The 20,104-nt window shown below is 44.3% G+C and overlaps 1 protein-coding gene across 3 annotated transcripts in view; it reads left to right on the top strand.

Annotated features, from left to right (window-relative positions):
• LOC139413140 (disks large homolog 5-like) overlaps positions 1–20,104 on the top strand; it is a 100,922-nt gene that overhangs the window by 69,487 nt on the left and 11,331 nt on the right. For all 3 annotated transcript variants that reach the window (XM_071160240.1, XM_071160233.1, XM_071160248.1), the window contains 11 exons: positions 454–590; positions 719–808; positions 1,495–1,663; positions 3,095–3,257; positions 11,861–11,994; positions 12,410–12,574; positions 12,719–12,905; positions 13,578–13,726; positions 16,731–16,901; positions 17,003–17,193; positions 17,296–17,439. In XM_071160240.1, the coding sequence (XP_071016341.1) occupies positions 454–590; positions 719–808; positions 1,495–1,663; positions 3,095–3,257; positions 11,861–11,994; positions 12,410–12,574; positions 12,719–12,905; positions 13,578–13,726; positions 16,731–16,901; positions 17,003–17,193; positions 17,296–17,439 (1,700 nt within the window). The remainder of the gene's footprint in view (positions 1–453; positions 591–718; positions 809–1,494; positions 1,664–3,094; positions 3,258–11,860; positions 11,995–12,409; positions 12,575–12,718; positions 12,906–13,577; positions 13,727–16,730; positions 16,902–17,002; positions 17,194–17,295; positions 17,440–20,104) is intronic.

Here is a 20,104-nt window from a genome sequence, read left to right as displayed (position 1 = left end):
CTGTTTTGTCTAAATTACAGTATCGTGGCTTAAAGATATAATGCCATTGCTGAAGTAGGCAAATAATTAGTAGGAAACAACTTGGTCAGCATTATAATGTAGTCAAATTTACTTTAGACAGATGGCAAGGTTGCTATTAGTAAGGAAGGTTTGTTAAAAATACCTAGCAATGCTAATGTTAGCTAGGTTAAATGCTCTCCCCTCTATCTTAGCTAGCTAGCTAACGTTGAACAACATGTGAAGTCTGTGACGACATTACAGTGATGACCAAAGGTTTTTCTACGAATTAGTTGCCTTCTTTTGAAATGTCTTCCTGTTTGAGAATGTATTGAGTTCAGTCGTGCACGTTCAGTCGTGCACCAGTCCTCAAGATGCATTTTATAACAATGGCGTGCGTAAATGACGATAAGTGCAACCCATGAATTATGTAGTTAGAGTGTGTGTGTGTGTCAGTCCGCAGCACCAGGGTCGTCTGAGCCTGGACCTGAGCCAGAAGCGTCCAGCAGCAGACTACTCATCGTCCTCGTCACGCAGCAGCAGCACCTCCCATGGTACCAACTCACTACCCTCCAGCGCTCGCCTGGGCCTTGGTCAGTCAGTCAGTCACCCACGCATGCACGCATGCCACACACACAACACTCATATTATACAGTACATGCTTACACACACACACACACACACACACACACACTGATGGACTTTTCCTCTATTCCATCAGGTTGGTCCAGTAACGTCCAGTACCGGACAGAGAGGATAAAGATCCCCTCCACTCCCCGCTACCCACGGTCCATGCTGGGCTCTGACAGAGGTACATGCATGGATAGAGCAATGAACGGATTCATTTATGCATGGATGGATGATTGAACAAACAAATGGGTGGGGGGTTGGGAAAATGAATGAATTAACAAATGGCTGGATGGATGAATGAATGTATTAACTTAAGATTCCTGTTTCCTGAATATTGGGCATCTCTACCAATATTTTCTGACGCTGGACCCAATGGGCCTTTAGAGCACTGATTTTCCACTCAACTAAAGAACTTATTCCAAGTAAAACAGCTGACTACGCTCATGTATTCTCGGAGGAGAATGTGACAGCCCTGTTAGCAGCTCATTTAAAGGTGCTGTGATTTACGGCTGAAAGAGGGGGGACGAAAAGAGTCATAACACTAAACTCAGGGAAACACTTGGTTAATCGTATAGATTTTCGGTCCCTCGAAGTTAAAGCTGGGGGTGAACATGCTTGTGTCTGGTATTTCCAGCCTGATTACCTCTCTGAGAAATGATACTGGAACTATGGACCAATTCTCTCCCTCTCGTCCTACTACCATGTTTGAACTGTTTTGAGCATTTTAATTGTTTTTACTACGGTTATAAGAATGACAAACACATTTTCCTTTTGGGATTGATTAAGTACATTCTCATCTCATTTTAAGTTTCTTCCCCTCTCTTCTCCCCCCTCTCCCTTCGTCTCTCCCCGGCCCCTCACCTCCAGGCTCCCTGTCCCATTCAGAGTGCAGCAGCCCCAGCCTCATCACTCCACCCCACTCACCTCTCAACCTGGAGACTTCCTCCTTCGCTAGCAGCCAATCACAGAGCTCTATCTCCACCCTGCCCAGATTCTCCGTCAGCCCTGTGCCAATAGGAGAGCGGAGGAAAGACCGGTAGGAAGGAAAAGACGAGACAAGTGGGGGGAAAAATAAGAATGATTTTGAAAAGGGCAGGAAGGTGTAAAACCATGTCTGTAATACCTCATGCCACCAGCAGTTCTATGTGGTGACTCTGTTCCAGTACTAGAACACATGATTCAATTGGTCAAATAATCACCAAGTCCTTTATTAGTTGAATCAGATGTGCATGTACTGGAATAGGCTGAGGGTACTCGAGGAGAGGTTTGGCAATAATACAAATAGGAAGTGTGTGATGCATTGATTATAGATCAGTTATAATGCTGTTGGTAAATGCAGTATGCTGCTGTCATTTCTCTTTGTAGCCTGATCCCAGATCTGTTTGTGCTTTAGCCAACTCCCCTGACTATGCCAGTGGAATGACGATGTTAGAAGGATTTGCTAAAGCACACACAGAAGGAACCAGGCTAGTATTCTTGTTTATTTTTCTGTTTTTCTTATCACAGCAGAACTGTTTGGCCTCTGCATATTTTCTATTTTTCACCACCTTGCTGTCTTTCTTCCTCTGCCCTGTCTGCTTTTCTCTCCTCCATCTCCTCCCTCGTTTCTTCTCTTCTATCTGCCATGTGTGTAAATGTCTCCAGGTCTCTGTACCGTAACAGGTCTTTTCTGAGGATCCCTCTGGCTGCTAGGCCGAGGTTCTCCTCTCTCAGGAGCCTCAGGTTTGTTGGATCCACCTCAGACACAGATGATCTTACTGTTAACATGCTTGACATAAAGAGAGAGACCCAGGCTTGTCCAGAAACAACCCCTACGCTGAGGCCTAGTAACAAGGAGAGAGCCCATCGAGATCTGGTCTAGACACCTGGGATGTATAAAGCATGTGTTGTGTGGTATTTCTCAACCTGAACAGCAGTTAGGCCTCAATCCCACCTTCCAGTCAAACAGGTCTGTGCATGCTAGGTTTACAAAGATCCAGAAAACCTGCCCAACTATTCCTCTTGATCCAGATTTGATAGATTGATGTGTGCTGTCTCTCAATTGTGTTTGTTTGATTGGACTTGTTTGAAATTACGTGGCCCCTTGTTTCATGTGTAAAGTCATTCTCACTGAAGCTGCATGCTACTGAAGGATCGTGACCTTTTGCAGATGGCATGGCATTCTCTGTGTGTTTGGGTCCAATCCTAGTCGTGATGCTGAGTGTGAAGCTACCTCTGAGTCCACCTCACCACCTTTTGCTTTTCTTCGTCTTTTAGCACACTGTTTGTCCCTTTTATTTCTGACTGTTGGTCCTTCCTGTGAAATATAATATGGCTCTGTGTATGAGCTATGCCTATGTATTGTGAAAATCAACATGTGTGTTTCATAGCACCCTAGTCCCTATGTAGTGCACTACTTTTGTCCAGACCCTTATTGGGGAGTTGACATGTAGCCCTGATGTTTATTCTCATCCCTCCCTCCCATCAGGCCGTACCTGGAGGAACCTCGGAACGTGATCGTTCACAAAGGGGCGGAGCCTCTGGGCATCTCTATTGTCGGTGGCGAGAACGGCGGCATCTTCGTCTCCAAGGTGACGGGAGGCAGCATCGCCCACCAGGCCGGCCTGGAGTACGGTGACCAACTCCTCGAGGTAACTTCCTGTTTCATTTCTTCCTGGCAGGGTTAAGGATCAAATACATTTCAGATCAGGAGGAAATTGTCAATGTGATTCTGTGATGAAGTTTATTCCTATTAATGGAATAAAACATTATAGTCATTTACAGCACCAGTTAAAAGTTTGTACACACCTACTAATTCTAGGGTTTTTCTTTATTTTTACTATTTTCTACATTGTCGAATAATTGTGAAGACAACAAAACTATGAAGTAACCCAAAAAGTGTTACACAAATCAAAATATATTTTTGATTTTTCAAAGTAGCCATCCTTTGCCCTGATGACAGCTTTGCACACTCTTGGCATTTTCTCAACCAGCTTCACCAGGAATGCTTTTCCTACAGTCATGAAGGAGTTCCCACATGTGCTGAGCACTTGTTGGCTGTTTTTCCTTCACTCTGCAGTCCAACTCATCCCAAACCATCTCAATTAGGTTGAGGTCGGGTGATTCAGCACTCCATCACTCTCGTTCTTGGTCAAATAGCCCTTATACATCCTGGATGTGTGTTGGGTCATTGTCCTGTTGAAAAACAAATGGGATGGCGTATTGCTGCAAAATGCTGTGGTAGCCATGCTGGTTAAGTGTGCCTTGAATTCTAAATAAATCACTGACAGTGTCACCAGAAAAGCACCATCACACCTCCTTTATCCTTCACGGTGGGAACCACACATGCGGAGATCATCCGTTCACCTACTCTGCTTCTCACAAAGACATGGCAGTTCGAACCAAAAATCTCAAATTTGGACTTACAGACCAAAGGACAAATTTCCACCGGTCTAATGTCCATTGCTCGTGTTTCTTGGCCCAAGCAAGTCTCTTCTTCGTAGTAGTTTCTTTGCAGCAATTCGACCATGAAGGCCTGATTCACACAGTCTCCTGAACAGTTGATGTTGAGATGTCTGTTACTTGAACTCTGAAGCATTTATTTGGTTGTAATTCCTGAGACTGGTAATGCTAATGAACTTTTCCTCTGCAGCAGAGGTAACTCTGGGTCTTCCTTGCCTGTGGCGGTTCTCATGAGAGCCAGTTTCATCATAGAGCTTGATCGTTTTTGTGACTGCACTTCAAAGTAATTGACATTTTCCGGATTGACTGACCATCATGTCTTCAAGTAATGATGGACTGTCGTTTCTCTTTGCTTATTTGAGCTGTTCTTGCCGTAATATGGACTTGGTCTTTTATCAAATAGCCCTATCTTCTGTATACCACCCCTACCTTGTCACAACACAAATGATTGGCTGAAACGCATTAAGAAGGAAAGACATTTCACAAATGAACTTTAAACATGGCACACCTCCTTATTTGAAATGCATTCCAGGTGACTACGTCATGAAGCTGGTTGAGAGAATGCCAAGAGTGTGTAATGCTGTCATCAAAGCGAAGGGTGGCTACTTCGAAGAATATCAAATATATTTAGATTTATCACTTTTTTTTGGTTACTACATGATTCCATTTGTGTTATTTCCTAGTTTTGATGTCTTCACTATTATTCTGCAATGTAGAAAATAGTAAAAATAAAGCAAAACCCTTGAATGAGAAGTGGTCCAAACTTATGACTGGTACTGAAGCAGACGCTCTTATCCAGAATGATTTAGTCACACATTAATGCCTGAAACTTTTTGAGGCTATTTGATCCTTTCAGTCTGGAAAAACCCCAGGGCTTGATGGCATACCGGTAGAGGTATATCAAGTATTTTTTGATTGTTTTAACTACTCCTATAAAATGCTAGTCTCAGGTACTCCGCAGGAAGGTCTGATTTCTCTATTATTAAAACAAGAACCAGATGGCAAATATAAAGACCCAGTCTAGCTAAAAAACTGAAGGCCCTTTACACTTCAATGTTGTGATGTAAAAATATCAGCAAAACGCATAGCACTCAGAATTAAAAGGGTTTTTACCAGGTATTGTTCATCCTGATCAGACAGGTTTTATACATGGACGATACATTGGAGATAATATACGACAACTACTAGAAATAATAGAACATCATGAAATATATAAGAAGCAAGGAATAGTATTTATAGCAGATTTTGAAAAAGCATTTAATAAAGTAAGACTGGCTTTTATTTATAAATGCCTGGCTTTTTTCAATTTCGGTGATTCTAATAAAATGGGGGGAAATAATGTATATCAACCCCAGGTGTAAAATAGTAAATAACGGCTACTTCTCAGAGTTTTGAATTGTCAAGAGGAGTTAAACAAGGGTGTCCGCTGTGACCATATCTATTCGTTATGGCCATCAAAAATGCTAGCTATTAAAATCAGATCTATTAACAACATTAAAGGTTTAGAAATCCAAGGCTTAAAAACAAAGGTGTCCATGTATGCCGACGTCTCAAGTTTTATGTTAAGTCCACAAGCTAGATCCCTGCAATGTCTCATTGAATATTTTGATAGGTTTTAGTCCAGAGAGTACATTATGATAATTGTACAATATTACATATTGGATCCTCAAAAAATACACATTTTACATTAACCTGCAGTTTACCTATAAAATGGGCTGATGGTGAAGTAGACAAACTCAGTATTCATATTACAAATTATATAAATAAGCTCTCCACAATGAATTTTAATATAAAACTTGTAAAAATAGACAAGATCCTGCACCCTGTCGATTTATGGAAAAATTGCCCTGATTAACTCCTTTGCCATATCAGTTTACTCACTTACTTATGACGCTGGCTACTCCTGATGGCGTAGCAGTGATGACGTGTTTTGTTTGTGTCTCGTGTACTTTTGTATTTTTCGTATATATATTTCAATTTTATTTTCAATTTCTTTCCGATTTTTAATTCGATTATACCTTCCGGTAACCTGCCTCGCCCAATTTGATATGGTATCGCTATTATTTAAAAATTTTAGAACACATTCAAGAACCTCCAGAAGCTAACCAGCTATTTAGTCATTGTTAGCCACTGCTAGCAGCTTTTACCTTCTGCACAGATACCAGCCCTGTTCTTAGCCTGGAAAATACTCGCTAGTCTACCAGTATCGGACTGTCTCTCCACAACAACGCCGGATTCCTGACATAATCTCTAAACCACTACTTCTGATCTTCACAGCTAGCTTGCAGCTAGCTAGCTCACCGTGGCACCCAGTACCGAAGCTATCCCTGAGGCCCACCTCCTGGCCTACTCAGCTGTTCACCCGAACCCCACTCATACACGGCTAGAGCCCAATACTCCACCGGATCCTTGCTGTAAACTCTGGACCTTGGCACCGGATCACCGCTGCTACCGATTGGCTATAGTGGCTAACGCCAATAGTGGCTAACGCCAATAGTGGCTAACGCATCTCCCGGCCAGCAAACTAAATTCTACAATACCTCTTTCGCCATCTGGCTTGGATTCTCTGGCGACACGACGTCCCGCCGCACCACCACGACTGGTCTGCCGACGAATACTCCATCCGCTGTGCCTTCAACCGGCCTCCGTCGGAGGGCTACTAACTTTAAACGCCTTGTCGCCTGCTAGCATAGTGGCGGGTTCCCTGCTCCATCTACTGCTGCCCCCTGGACACTATGATCACTTGGCTACATAGCTGATGCCTGCTGGACTGTCCATTAATTACGGTACTCCATTCTGTTTATTTATTTTTTATCTGTCGGCCCCAGCCGCGAACTCAGGCTCTGTGTGTAGTTTATCCGACCTGCTCTGCCTAGTCATCGCCATTTTACCTGCTGTTGTTGTGTTAGCTGATTAGCTGTTGTTGTGTCACCTGTTGTTTTAGCTAGCTCTCCCAATCAACACCTGCGATTACTTTATGCCTCGCTGTATGTCTCTCTCAAATGTCATTATGCCTTGTATACTGTTGTTCAGGTTAGTTATCATTGTTTTATTTTACAATGGAGCCCCTAGTTCCACTCTTCATACCTCTGATACCTCCTTTGTCCCACCTCCTATACATGCGGTGACCTCACTCATTACAACCAAGCCCAGTGCCCGGGCTTACCTCCACTGTACCCGCACCCCACCATATCCCTGTCTGCGCATTATGCCCTGAATATATTCTACCATGCCCAGAAATCTGCTCCTTTTATTCTTTGTCCCCAACGCTCTAGGCGACCAGTTTTGATAGCCTTTAGCCGCACCCTCATACTACTCCTCCTCTGTTCCGCGGGTGATGTGGAGGTAAACCCAGGCCCTGCATGTCCCCAGGCACACTCATTTGTTGACTTCTGTGATCGAAAAAGCCTTGGTTTCATGCATGTCAACATCAGAAGCCTCCTCCCTAAGTTTGTTTTACTCACTGCTTTAGCACACTCTGCCAACCCTGATGTCCTTGCCGTGTCTGAATCCTGGCTTAGGAAGGCCACCAAAAATTCTGAGATTTCCATACCCAACTATAACATTTTCCGTCAAGATAGAACTGCCAAAGGGGGAGGAGTTGCAGTCTACTGCAGAGATAGCCTGCCAAGTAATGCCATACTTTCCAGGTCCATACCCAAACAGTTCGAACTACTAATTTAAAAAATGACTCTCTCCAGAAATAAGTCTCACACTGTTGCCGCCTGCTACCGACCCCCCTCAGCTCCCAGCTGTGCCCTGGACACCATTTGTGAATTGATTGCCCCCCATCTAGCTTCAGAGTTTGTTCTGTTAGGTGACCTAAACTGGGATATGCTTAACACCCCGGCAGTCCTACAATCTAAGCTAGATGCCCTCAATCTCACACAAATCATCAAGGAACCCACCAGGTACAACCCTAAATCTGTAAACAAGGGCACCCTCATAGATGTTATCCTGACCAACTGGCCCTCCAAATACACCTCCGCTGTCTTCAATCAGGATCTCAGCGATCACTGCCTCATTGCTTGTATCCGCTGCGGGTTCGCAGTCAAACGACCACCCCTCATCACTGTCAAACGCTCCCTAAAACACTTCTGTGAGCAGGCCTTTCTAATCGACCTGGCCTGGGTATCCTGGAAGGATATTGACCTCATCCCGTCAGTTGAGGATGCCTGGTCATTCTTTAAAAGTAAATTCCTCACCATCTTCGATAAGCATGCTCCGTTCAAAAAATGCAGAACTAAGAACAGATATAGCCCTTGGTTCATTCCAGACCTGACTGCCCTCGACCAGCACAAAACATCCTGTGCCAGACTGCAATAGCATCGAATAGTCCCCGCGATATGCAACTGTTCAGGGAAGTCAGGAACCAATACACGCAGGGAGTCAGGAAAGCAAAGGCCAGCTTTTTCAAGCAGAAATTTGCATCCTGTAGCTTTAACTCCAAAAAGTTCTGGGACACTGTAAAGTCCATGGAAAACAAGAGTACCTCCTCCCAGCTGCCCACTGCACTGAGGCTAGGTAACATGGTCACCACCGATAAATCCATGATTATCGAAAACTTCAACAAGCATTTCTCAACGGCTGGCCATGCCTTCCTCCTGGCTACTCCAACCTCCTATCTAACCACCAAACAAGCTTCAATGCCATACAACACTCCTTCCGTGGCCTCCAACCGCTCTTAAACGCTAGTAAAACCAAATACATGCTTTTCAACCGTTCGCTGCCTGCACCCGCACGCCCGACTAGCATCACCACCCTGGATGGTTCCGACCTAGAATATGTGGACATCTATACGTACCTAGGTGTCTGGCTAGACTGTAAACTCTCCTTCCAGACTCATATCAAAAATCTCCAATCTAAAATCAAATCTAGATTCGGCTTTCTATTCCGCAACAAAGCCTTCTTCACTCACGCCGCCAAACTTACCCTAGTAAAACTGACTATCCTACCGATCCTCGACTTTGGCTATGTCATCTACAAAATAGCTTCCAATACTCTACTCAGCAAACTGGATGCAGTTTATCAGTGCCATCCGCTTTGTTACTAAAGCACCTTATACCACCCACCACTGCGACCTGTATGCTCTAGTCGGCTGGCCCTCGCTACATATTCATCGCCAGACCCACTGGCTCCAGGTCATCTACAAGTCCATGCTAGGTAAAGCTCCGCCTTATCTCAGTTCACTGGTCATGATGGCAACACCCACCCGTAGCACGCGCTCCAGCAGGTGTATCTCACTGATCATCCCTAAAGCCAGCACCTCATTTGGCCACCTTTCCTTCCAGTACTCTGCTGCCTGTGACTGGAACGAATTGCAAAAATCGCTGAAGTTGGAGACTTTTATCTCCCTCACCAACTTCAAACATCTGCTATCTGAGCAGCTAACCGATCGCTGCAGCTGTACATAGTCCATCGGTAAATAGCCCACCCAATTTACCTACCTCATCCCCATACTGTTTTTGTTTATTTACTTTTCGGCTCTTTTGCACACCAGTATCTCTACCTGCACATGACCATCTGATAATTTATCACTCCAGTGTTAATCTGCAAAATTGTAATTATTCGCCTTCTTCCTCATGCCTTTTGCACACAATGTATATAGACTTTTTTTTTTTTTTTCTACTTTTTTCTATTATGGACTTGTTTATTGTTTACTCCATGTGTAACTCTGTGTTGCTGTCTGTTCACACTGCTATGCTTTATCTTGGCCAGGTCGCAGTTGTAAATGAGAACTTGTTCTCAACTAGCCTACCTGGTTAAATAAAGGTAAAATAAAAAAATTATTCATTTTTCAAATCATATGAGCAAAGAAAATGTTGCTTTATCTGGGACGCTAAACCAGACAAAATAAAACGAGCCTATCTTTGAGATGATTAAATATAAAAGCACTAAACCTCTCTCTAAAAGCTTCACTCATTCAAAAGTTTTATTTGAACCCTAAATGGTTCTCAAGTAGATTACTAAGAAAAGCTCATCCATTGTTTAAAAATGGCCTTCTTGCCTTTGTGCAGATTGCTATGTCTCATTTTCTCTTAATTTATTATTTATTTATTTTTTTAAACAAGCATTGCAGAGCAATTTCAATTTCATCCCCCTGAAAAGATAGAACAAATATTATGGCTGAACTCAAATATGCTGGTTGATAAAATATCTGTATTTATGGGAAAGATGTTTGAAAAGGGTATATTGTAAATTGGAATGGGAGAGTTGTGTCCTTCATGGAGTTATCAAAATTGAATGGGAAGGTCTGCTCAATCCAAGAGTACAACCAATTGATTACAGCATTACCCCAAAATGGAGGAGGCAGGTGGCAGCGGGAGGAGGTAGGGAACTGGTCTGTCTGCCCAATATAAAGGATCATAACTTGTGGAGGAATAAAAATAGCATACATAGGAAAGTATACCAGTTTCATTTGAGGACCAGAATGTTGACAATTGTGCCATACAGATTGCAAAATAGTTGGGAAGAGATTTGATGGTACAGGGTGGTGTATGAGTTGATATATAAAACAACCCCAAATTCAAGACTTTGTGCTTTTCAGCTAAAATTATTATATAGAATTCTTGCCACCAACAAGATGTTTAATATTTGGGGAGTAAAATCATCAAAGCACTGCAGATTTTGTTACCAAAATAAATGGGTTAATGATTCTGTATTGCCATAAGGTAGCCTGTTTCTGGTCTCAGGTTCAGGAATGGCTGAAAATGCATAGAATTGATCTAAAATTGACCCTAGAAATAGTACTGTTAGGAGATGGAGAGACCAGGTCAGTCAATTACTAATATACTGATACTCTTAGTAAAAGTATTTGTCTTCAACTCGCAATCTGTGGATTCTATTGAAATTGTATGTTAAACGTCACAGCATAGTTGAAAGATATGTGTTGCGTAGGAACCCAAAGTGGGTGGCCAGCAGAGATAGATGGGATGGGCTGAGGGTTGGTATGTGGAATTGGAGACAAGTTAGAGTGGAGTTGCTGTGTGGGAGATGGAATGATGGTCAAAGATAAACCTAAAAAAAAACATTTAAAAAAATATAAAAAATCTAAATGAAACATAATAAAACGTATGTTTAAATGACACTGAGAGGCAGTGTTTTTACAACTAATGCCTGCCCGAGGCTGATGCCGTGCAGGTGTTTGTACACATGCTCTCATTCAAATAAACACATACAAGAACACACACATTCATGTAATAGTGCCAGACATGCACACAAACATATAAAGTTGGCATTGCTGTTATGATTTTAGTTGTCCTTGATGTCCTTTGTTTTATATTTATTATTTTGTTTTATTTTTATTTTTTTGCATTGTTGTTTACTGTTTTCTTCTGTCTTTTTTCCTTCTTTCTCTTTAGTTCATTGTCTTGGTTGTTGGTGCATTGGGGGGTTCTTGGGGGCGGGGAATGGAATTAATTGTATTTTTTATTTTTCTTCCTGGGGTGGACTGTGGGAGTGGTCTCGAATGGTTGAGGGACAGCTATTGGGGAACTGTGGGGGGGATCTTGGAGGTTTCAGGTTCACGTTTTTTGGCCTGGTGGGAGAACTGTCAACGAGCCCTTGAGCAGGGCATTGACCCTGGATGCTTCTGTGTATCGCTCTGAATGAGATCTGTTGGATGACTTGTATGATGTAGTTGTTGAGCGGCTTCACTGCAAGTTTCGAATATTCAATAATAAAAAATAAAATAATAATTATTAATGCCTGAATATGGCCTGTAGAATTGAGAAGTGCTGTTTATTTTCAGTGAGGATTTTTCAATAACATCTAAACTTTCTCTTCCCTCCAGTATAACGGTATTAACCTGCGTAATGCCACAGAGCAGCAGGCCAGGCTGATCATTGGTCAGCAGTGTGACACCATCACCATTATGGCTCAATACAACCCCCACATGTACCAGTTGGGAAACCCCTCACGGTCCAGGTAAACAATGACATTTCTTCCCAGTGGTCAATTTACATAAATATATGAGTAATCAAAGATAATGTCAGTCTTTCATACTTCAAAAGGCGTGTAAAATTGACCTAGGACATGCCATGACAAATCTCGTAGTCATATAAAATATACAGGCCTCATTTACCACCTTTTAAATAGATGATACCAATATTTAACCTTTATTTAACTAGGCAAGTCAGTTAAGAAATTACATCTTATTTCCAATGATGGCCTACACCGGCCAAACCCATCATGTGGGACTCCCAATCACGGCTGGTTGTGATACAGCCTGGATTCGAACCAGGGTGTCTGTAGTGACACCTCTAGCACTGAGATGCAGTGCCTTAGTATGGGCTCCCGAGTTACGCAGCGGTCTAAGGTTTTTCTCTCTCTGCGTGTGTAGTTCTGGTCTGGAGCCGGTGAGCAGCCAGTTCACGCCCCAGGGCAGTGGAGCCACCACCCCAGACAACCACTCTACTATAGACACTCTGAGTGAACAGGACGAAGGAACACTCACCCCCTCCTCCAAACAGACCACCCCTACAACTAGTCCTCACAGCTTCATCAGGTAACACACCTCTGCCGGGCCCACTTCTGACTGCTCCAGCCTCTCCAACTTCATGTGGATTTGTGTATATTGCAGGGGTTAGGTACCGCAGAAGACACATTTCTGTTTGGTAAGGTATTCGTGTTCTTCCCTTCTCCACTCCAGGGTGTCGTCAGAGGGCAGTCGTAAGGTGTGTGAGCCGCGGGTGGTGACGGTGCTCAGGGCCCAGGGTGCAGAGCTGGGGCTGGGGCTGTGTGGAGGGAACCTCCGGGGGGTCTATGTAAAGAGTCTGGAGGAGGACAGCCCTGCTAGGGGACCAGAGGGCCTGCAGCCTGGGGACCTCATACTTGAGGTAGGTTACATACACCAGCATGTAGGTGGACACGCACACAAGGTCTATCACAACTTTTTTTATGAGCGAACATTTTTCACTGTGCAGCATCTCTACCAAAGCCCATTGCTGTTTTCCTTGCCTGTCTTTGTTCCTTTATCGATTGCCCCTCTCCTCTCTTTCTCTCATTGTACACTGTGGTGTACCTACACGGCCAATCTCTATAAGTAGAGTAACTCGCACTGTCCCATTCCTGTCATGCTCCCACTCTGTCACTTTAATCTATGTTCTTCAAGCAGGCCTAGAGCCTTGTCATCAGAACAGAACTCAGTCCATTTTCCTCCTCTCTCATCCTCCTCCTAATCAATAGACAGACATGCAACCAAAAAAACACAGAGGCTGAAGGAGTCTGTGTTTTACTCTGTGGACCAGCCCAGGGCTTTGAAATGAATGTATTGATTGGTCTAGACACTGCCAAAATCTATCACTCATCTCTCTCACTCTCTATTTCCATTTCTCTCTCTCTGTATCTCACACTCTTGCTCCTTCTCACCCCCCTCTCCCTCTCCTCTCTCCTTTTTCTCTCTCCTTTCTCCCCCCCGTCTCCTTCTGTCATAATTTTTAAAAATGTATTTGTGTAATGATGATGTTTACCCAATAAAGGGGTTTGTAAATTCCAATTCTCTATCTCAGTATGGGTCAGTGAATATGAAGAACAAGACGGTGGAGGAGATGTATGTAGAGATGCTGAAGCCGGCCGAGACAGTCACTCTCAGAGTCCAACAACGACCTGATGACTTCAACATGGTTAAAGACACACCGGGGGATGGCTTCTATATCAGGTACACACACACACACACACACACACACCTGTCTCCAAAATGCCTGTTTCATGATGCACCAGTGAAGCCCATGGAGAGGAACTCTCTTCATCTAAAGCAATTATGTCCCACTTCCAGGAGAATCATCCTCTGTTACACTATAGAGATACTGTCTGTCTGTTTATATGTCTGTATGTGTGTATATATATACATACATACACACACACACACACACACTACCGTTCAAAAGTTTGGGTCACTTAGAAATATCCTTGTTTTTGAAAGAAAGAAAAGCACATTCCTCAACTGGCAGCTTCATTAAATAGTATCTGCAAAACACCGGTCTCGACGTCAACAGTGAAGAGGTGACTCCGGGATGCTGGCCTTCTACGCAGAGTTGCAAAGAATAAGCCATATCTGTCTGGCCATTAAAAAGAAAACAAGAGTGGCAAAAGAACAGACTGGACTATGTCTACGTCTGTATCTGTCTATGTCTCTGTCTATGTCTCTGTCTACGTCTGTATCTGTCTATGTCTATGTCTCTGTCTGTATCTGTCTATGTCTCTGTCTATGTCTCTGTCTATGTCTATGTCTCTGTCTACGTCTCTGTCTGTGTCTCTGTCTACGTCTGTATCTGTCTATGTCTCTGTCTACGTCTGTATCTGTCTATGTCTCTGTCTACGTCTGTATCTGTCTATGTCTCTGTCTACGTCTGTCTATGTCTCTGTCTACGTCTGTATCTGTCTATGTCTCTGTCTATGTCTCTGTCTACGTCTGTATCTGTCTATGTCTATGTCTCTGTCTGTATCTGTCTATGTCTCTGTCTATGTCTCTGTCTGTCTATGTCTCTGTCTACGTCTCTGTCTATGTCTCTGTCTACGTCTGTATCTGTCTATGTCTCTGTCTACGTCTGTATCTGTCTATGTCTCTGTCTACGTCTGTATCTGTCTATGTCTCTGTCTACGTCTGTCTATGTCTCTGTCTACGTCTGTATCTGTCTATGTCTCTGTCTACGTCTGTATCTGTCTGTCTCTGTCTACGTCTGTAACTGTCTATGTCTCTGTCTACGTCTGTATCTGTCTATGTCTCTGTCTACGTCTGTATCTGTCTATGTCTCTGTCTACGTCTGTGTCTGTCTATGTCTCTGTCTACGTCTGTGTCTGTCTATGTCTCTGTCTACGTCTACGTCTGTCTGGATATGTCTGTGTCTGTCTGGATATGTCTGTGTCTGTCTGTCTGTGTCTGTCTGTATCTGCCTGTCTATGTCTCTGTCTATGGCTGTATCTGTCTGTTTCTGTCTCTGTCTGTCTATCTGTGTCTATATGTCTGTCTGTATATGTCTATAACCTGTCTGTCTGTCTGTCTAGCCCCACTACACAACCAGCTACCATCTAGCTCCACTACACAACCGGCTACCATCTAGCTCCACTACACAACCGGCTACCATCTAGCTCCAACCGGCTACCATCTAGCCCCACTACACAACCGGCTACCATCTAGCCCCACTACACAACCGGCTACCATCTAGCTCCAACCGGCTACCATCTAGCCCCACTACACAACCGGCTACCATCTAGCTCCAACCGGCTACCATCTAGCCCCACTACACAACCGGCTACCATCTAGCCCCACTACACAGCCGGCTACCATCTAGCCCCACTACACAAAAAGTACATTTCTCCTTTTCCAGGCATTGTGACTTGCCTAGTTAAATAAAATGCAAGCATTTTGAACAAACTGAGCAATCTCAAACACACCCTGTCTGAAACCAAATTCAAGCCTTTACTCGTCTCGTACCCAGAATCCTTTAAGGTTATCATCAGCATGTCAGATCATACAGAGGGCAATAAAACACTAAATGGGTTCGGTTTTTGATTTCCCCAAGATCACACAGTAGGCAAAATGTCTCCTCTTCAGGGGCTTTAACTCTACCCATGGATCTGAGCACAAACTGACCTTTGGCTTTTTGTTAGGTTCAGATGGACATATGGTTCAGGGGTGTAGTTCTCTCAAAATCAACTGCCCATTTTTCCACAAAGGCTTGACCTTGATTTGGTTAACACCACCTGGTAATTTGTTCCTGTATATACTGCAAAACAGTTTGACAAAACATAGATACTCACAACTCTCCGTGGTCTACAAAATGGTTAAGGTCCCAGTAAAACTTTTTTTTGCGATTCTGTGTTCTGGCAAATGTATCACTGTTCCATGTCACCTTTTTGCCAAACCACACATGGTTCCCAACCCATATCTCCACAGATGGCCAGGTTTGTAGTCAGTTTGTGAAGACCAAGAAAGCAGCGGATTACTCTGTTCTGAACATTGTTACAATTAGTATCTCACTATAGAGGTCCTGTCTGTCTACGAATGGTTTACCTTCAGACAGAAAAACAGAGGAGACTTGCCCTCTCCATTAGCCCCTGGTTAAATTCCCCTGTAGAGAGTTTGCGTGTGTTCTCATTTGTGCACGAGGCAGACCGGGACAGCTCATAGACTACAGGCTGTGGAGGAGAAGGTGTGTGTCGGTCAGTGCAGGTGTTCATTGTTAGAAGTCTGTAAGAAGCTGACTCTGTGTCCCAAATGGTACTCTATTCCCTATATAGTGCACCATTTTGAACTAGGGCCCATTGCCAAGTAGTGCACTTTATAGGGAATAGAGTGCCATTCGGGATGCAACTTGAGTCTCTGCATGGCAGCAGCTGCCTGCCGAAGTCACACAGACCGGGTCAGGATGTCCGCCCCAACCCTGACACGGCCTTCACGCACAGATACATGCACACACACAGCCCCATCCCTGACAGGGCCTTCACACACAGATTGACACACACAGATATGCTGAGAAAAAGAGCTATGGGGCTCCAACCTCAGTGGGCTAGGCTTTAAAGGGGAATAGGTACGAATGCTCGCTCACATAGGAACGCACACACACACACAGTCACAGTTAACACACACACACTAACCCTCTCTCCATTCCACCCCTCCTCTCGCTCTCCCCTCGCCGTACTTTCCCCCTCCATCTCTCTAGAGCACTTTATGAGCGGACTGCGGAGGCAGAGCTGGACCTGAGTTTTCAGAAGGATGACATCCTGTATGTGGATGATACTCTACCAATGGGCAGCTTCGGCAGCTGGATGGTCTGGCAGCTGGATGAGAACGCACAGCGGATCCAGAGAGGACAGATCCCCAGCAAATACATGTAAGACTCACACACTACTAAGTTATTAGCTGATACCAGTTAGTCTCTCCTTATCATTTGGGTAACTTCCGTGTGTCATGATGAGTCTTGTGTGTGTGCAGGATGGACCAGGAGTTGTACCGACACAGTATGACAGAGCTGAAGGAAGACAAGGACAGTAAGAGTCTGTCTGCTGCCGCCAGGAGATCCTTCTTCAGGAGGAAGCACAAACACAAACGCAGCGGCTCTAAAGACGGCAAGGAACTGGTGGCCCAGGACGCCATTAGCACAGACTCCATACCATTTCTAGAGGGTGAGGACACACACACCTTTACATGGACAGAGTATGAGGCTTCGTGTGTAACGCTACCCCACTGACTGTGTGTGTGTGTGTGTGTGTGTCTCTCCCCCTCAGACTGTGTGAGCCTGGCGTACCAGCGGGTCCAGAAGGTAGTGTGTGTTTCCTCTAGGCCGGTCGTGATCCTCGGCCCTCTCTCAGACCCCGTCAAGGACATGCTGGTTAAAGAGTCCCCTGGGAAGTTCTGCAGATGTGTCCTGGGTGAGTAAAGTACAACAGTACCACAATATAATACTGGTTGAGTAGAGTACAACATATTACCACAATATATTACTAATAATGCTGGTTGAGTTGAGATCAGCACTGTAATCAGACCCCTTAACTTTTTCCACATTTTGTTACTATACAACCTTATTCTAAAAAGTATTATTGGGTATGACGCTATAAGCTTGGCACACCTGTATTTAGGAAGTTTCCCCCATTCTTCTTTGTAGATCCTATCAAGCTCTGTCAGGTTGGATGGGGAGCGTTACTGCACAGCTATTTTCAGGTCTCCCCAGAGATGTTCAATCGGGTTCAAGTCCGGGCTCTGTCTGGGCCACTCAACGATATTCAGCGACTTGTCCCGAAGCCACTCCTGCTTTGTCTTGGCTGTGTGCTTCTGGTTGTTGTCCTGTTGGAAGGTGAACCTTTGCCCCAGTCTGAGGTCTTGAGCGCTCTGGAGCAGGTTTTCATCAAGGATCTCTCTGTACTTTTCTCCGTTCATCTTTCCCTCGATCCTGACTAGTCTCCCATTCCCTGCCGCTGAAAAACATCCCCACAGCATGATTCTGCCACCACCATGCTTCACCGTAGGGATGGTGCCAGGTTTCCTCCATACGTGACGCTTGGCATTCAGGCCAAAGAGTTCAATCTTGGTTTCATCAGACCAGAGAATCTTGTTTGTCATGGTCTGAGAGTCCTTTAGGTGCCTTTTGGCAAACTCCAAGCAGGCTGTCATGTGCCTTTTACTGAGGTGTGGCTTCTGTCTGGCCACTCTACCATAAAGGTGTAATTGGTAGAGTGCTGCAGAGATGGTTGTCCTTCTGGAAGGTTCTCCTATCTCCACAGAGGAACTATGGAGCTCTGCCAGAGTGACCATCTGGTTCTTGGTCACCTCCCTGACCAAGGCTCCTCTCCCTCGGTTGCTCAGTTTGGATGGGAGGCCAGCTCTAGTCTTGGTGGTTCCTAACTTCTTCCATTTAAGAAAGACTCTGTTCTTGGAGACATTCAATGCTACAGAAATGTTTTGGTACCCTTCCCCAGATCTGTGGCTTGATACAATCTTGTCTCTGAGCTCTACGAACAATTCCTTCAACCTCATGGCTTGGTGTTTTCTCTGACATGAAGTGTGGGACTTTGTATAGACAGGTGTGTGCCTTTCCAAATCATATCTAATCAATTGAATTTACCACAAGTGAAATACAATCAAGTTGTAGAAACATCTCAAGGATGATCAGTGGAAACAGGATGCACCTGAACTCAATTTCGAGTCTCAATTCAAAGGGTCTGAATACTTACAGTGGGGCAAAAAAGTATTTAGTCAGCCACCAATTGTGCAAGTTCTCCCACTTAAAAAGATGAGGCCTGTAATTTTCATCATAGGTACACTTCAACTATGACAGACAAAATGAGAAAAAAAATCCTGAAAATCTCATTGTAGGATTTTTAATGAATTTATTTGCAAATTATGGTGGAAAATAAGTATTTGGTCACCTACAAACAAGCAAGATTTCTGGCTCTCACAGACCTGTAACTTCTTCTTTAAGAGGCTCCTCTGTCCTCCACTCGTTACCTGTATTAATGGCACCTGTTTGAACTTGTTATCAGTATAAAAGACACCTGTCAACAACCTCAAACAGTCACACTCCAAACTCCACTATGGCCAACACCAAAGAGCTGTCAAAGGACACCAGAAACACAATTGTAGACCTGCACCAGGCGGGGAAGACTGAATCTGCAATAGGTAAGCAGCTTGGTTTGAAGAAATCAACTGTGGGAACAATTATTAGGAAATGGAAGACATACAAGACCACTGATAATCTCCCTCGATCTGGGGCTCCACGCAAGATCTCACCCCGTGGGGTCAAAATTATCACAAGAACGGTGAGCAAAAATCCCAGAACCACACGGGGGGACCTAGTGAATGACCTGCAGAGAGCTGGGACCAAAGTAACAAAGCCTACCATCAGTAACACACTACGCCGCCAGGGACTCAAATCCTGCAGTGCCAGACGTGTCCCCCTGCTTAAGCCAGTACATGTCCAGGCCCGTCTGAAGTTTGCTAGAGAGCATTTGGATGATCCAGAGAATGTCATATGGTCAGATGAAACCAAAATATAACTTTTTGGTAAAAACTAAACTCGTCGTGTTTGGAGGACACATCCAAAGAACACCATACCTACTGTGAAGCATGGGGGTGGAAACATCATGCTTTGGGGCTGTTTTTCTGCAAAGGGACCAGGACGACTGATCCGTGTAAAGGAAAGAATGAACGGGGCCATGTATCGTGAGATTTTGAGTGAAAACCTCCTTCCATCAGCAAGGGCATTGCAGATGAAACGTGGCTCGGTCTTTCAGCATGACAATGATCCCAAACACACCGCCCGGGCAACGAAGGAGTGGCTTCGTAAGAAGCATTTCAAGGTCCTGGAATGGCCTAGCCAGTCTCCAGATCTCAACCCCATAGAAAATCTTTGGAGGGACTTGAAAGTCTGTGTTGCCCAGCAACAGCCCCAAATCATCACTGCTCTGGAGGAGATCTGCATGGAGGAATGGGCCAAAATACCAGCAACAGTGTGTGAAAACCTTGTGAAGACTTACAGAAAACGTTTGACCTCTGTCATTGCCAACAAAGGGTATATAACAAAGTTTTGAGATAAACTTT

The sequence above is a fragment of the Oncorhynchus clarkii genome, chromosome 1, assembly GCF_045791955.1.
Source record: "Oncorhynchus clarkii lewisi isolate Uvic-CL-2024 chromosome 1, UVic_Ocla_1.0, whole genome shotgun sequence".
NCBI lineage: Eukaryota > Metazoa > Chordata > Actinopteri > Salmoniformes > Salmonidae > Oncorhynchus > Oncorhynchus clarkii.
Note: the sequence above shows the minus strand (reverse complement) of the source record. Positions and strands in the feature narration are given on the sequence as shown.